This window comes from Eimeria mitis, genomic scaffold, assembly GCF_000499745.2.
Source record: "Eimeria mitis Houghton genomic scaffold, Emh_scaff5907, whole genome shotgun sequence".
Taxonomy (NCBI): Eukaryota; Apicomplexa; class Conoidasida; order Eucoccidiorida; family Eimeriidae; genus Eimeria; species Eimeria mitis.
In genome coordinates, this window is record NW_013574142.1 from 1 (window position 1) to 328 (window position 328).

General features: G+C 61.9%; 1 protein-coding gene across 1 annotated transcript in view; it reads right to left on the bottom strand.

The window, feature by feature from the left end:
• Positions 1 to 213: 213 nt before the first annotated feature.
• EMH_0084800 (uncharacterized protein) overlaps positions 214 to 328 on the bottom strand; it is a gene marked incomplete at both ends in the record, with an annotated part of 1,745 nt that continues 1,630 nt past the window's right edge. The window contains one exon of the mRNA XM_013500820.1: positions 214 to 326. Coding sequence (XP_013356274.1) covers positions 214 to 326 — 113 coding nt within the window. The remainder of the gene's footprint in view (positions 327 to 328) is intronic.

Genomic DNA, 328 nt, shown 5'->3' on the forward strand with positions numbered 1-328 from the left:
CTGCTGCTGCTGCTGCTGCTGCTGCTGCTGCTGCTGCTGGGGGGCCTACGCTGCAGAGGTAGGCGTACAGCCGCTCGCTAGGGCCAAAGCCCCAAGGGAACTCGAAGTCAGACGGAGAAGCTATGCATGCAGCAGCAGCAGCAGCATCAACTGCAGCAGCAGCAGCAGCAGCAGCAGCAGCAGGTGCAGCAGCAGGTGCAGCAGGAGACAAGTTTAGCTGCGGGCTAAAGGGGGGATTAGATGAACTTTTCCGCTGCTGCTGCTGCTGCTGCTGCTGCTTCTGCTGCAGTCTCTGCTGCTGCCGCCGTTGGGCCCTTCTGTCTCCAGC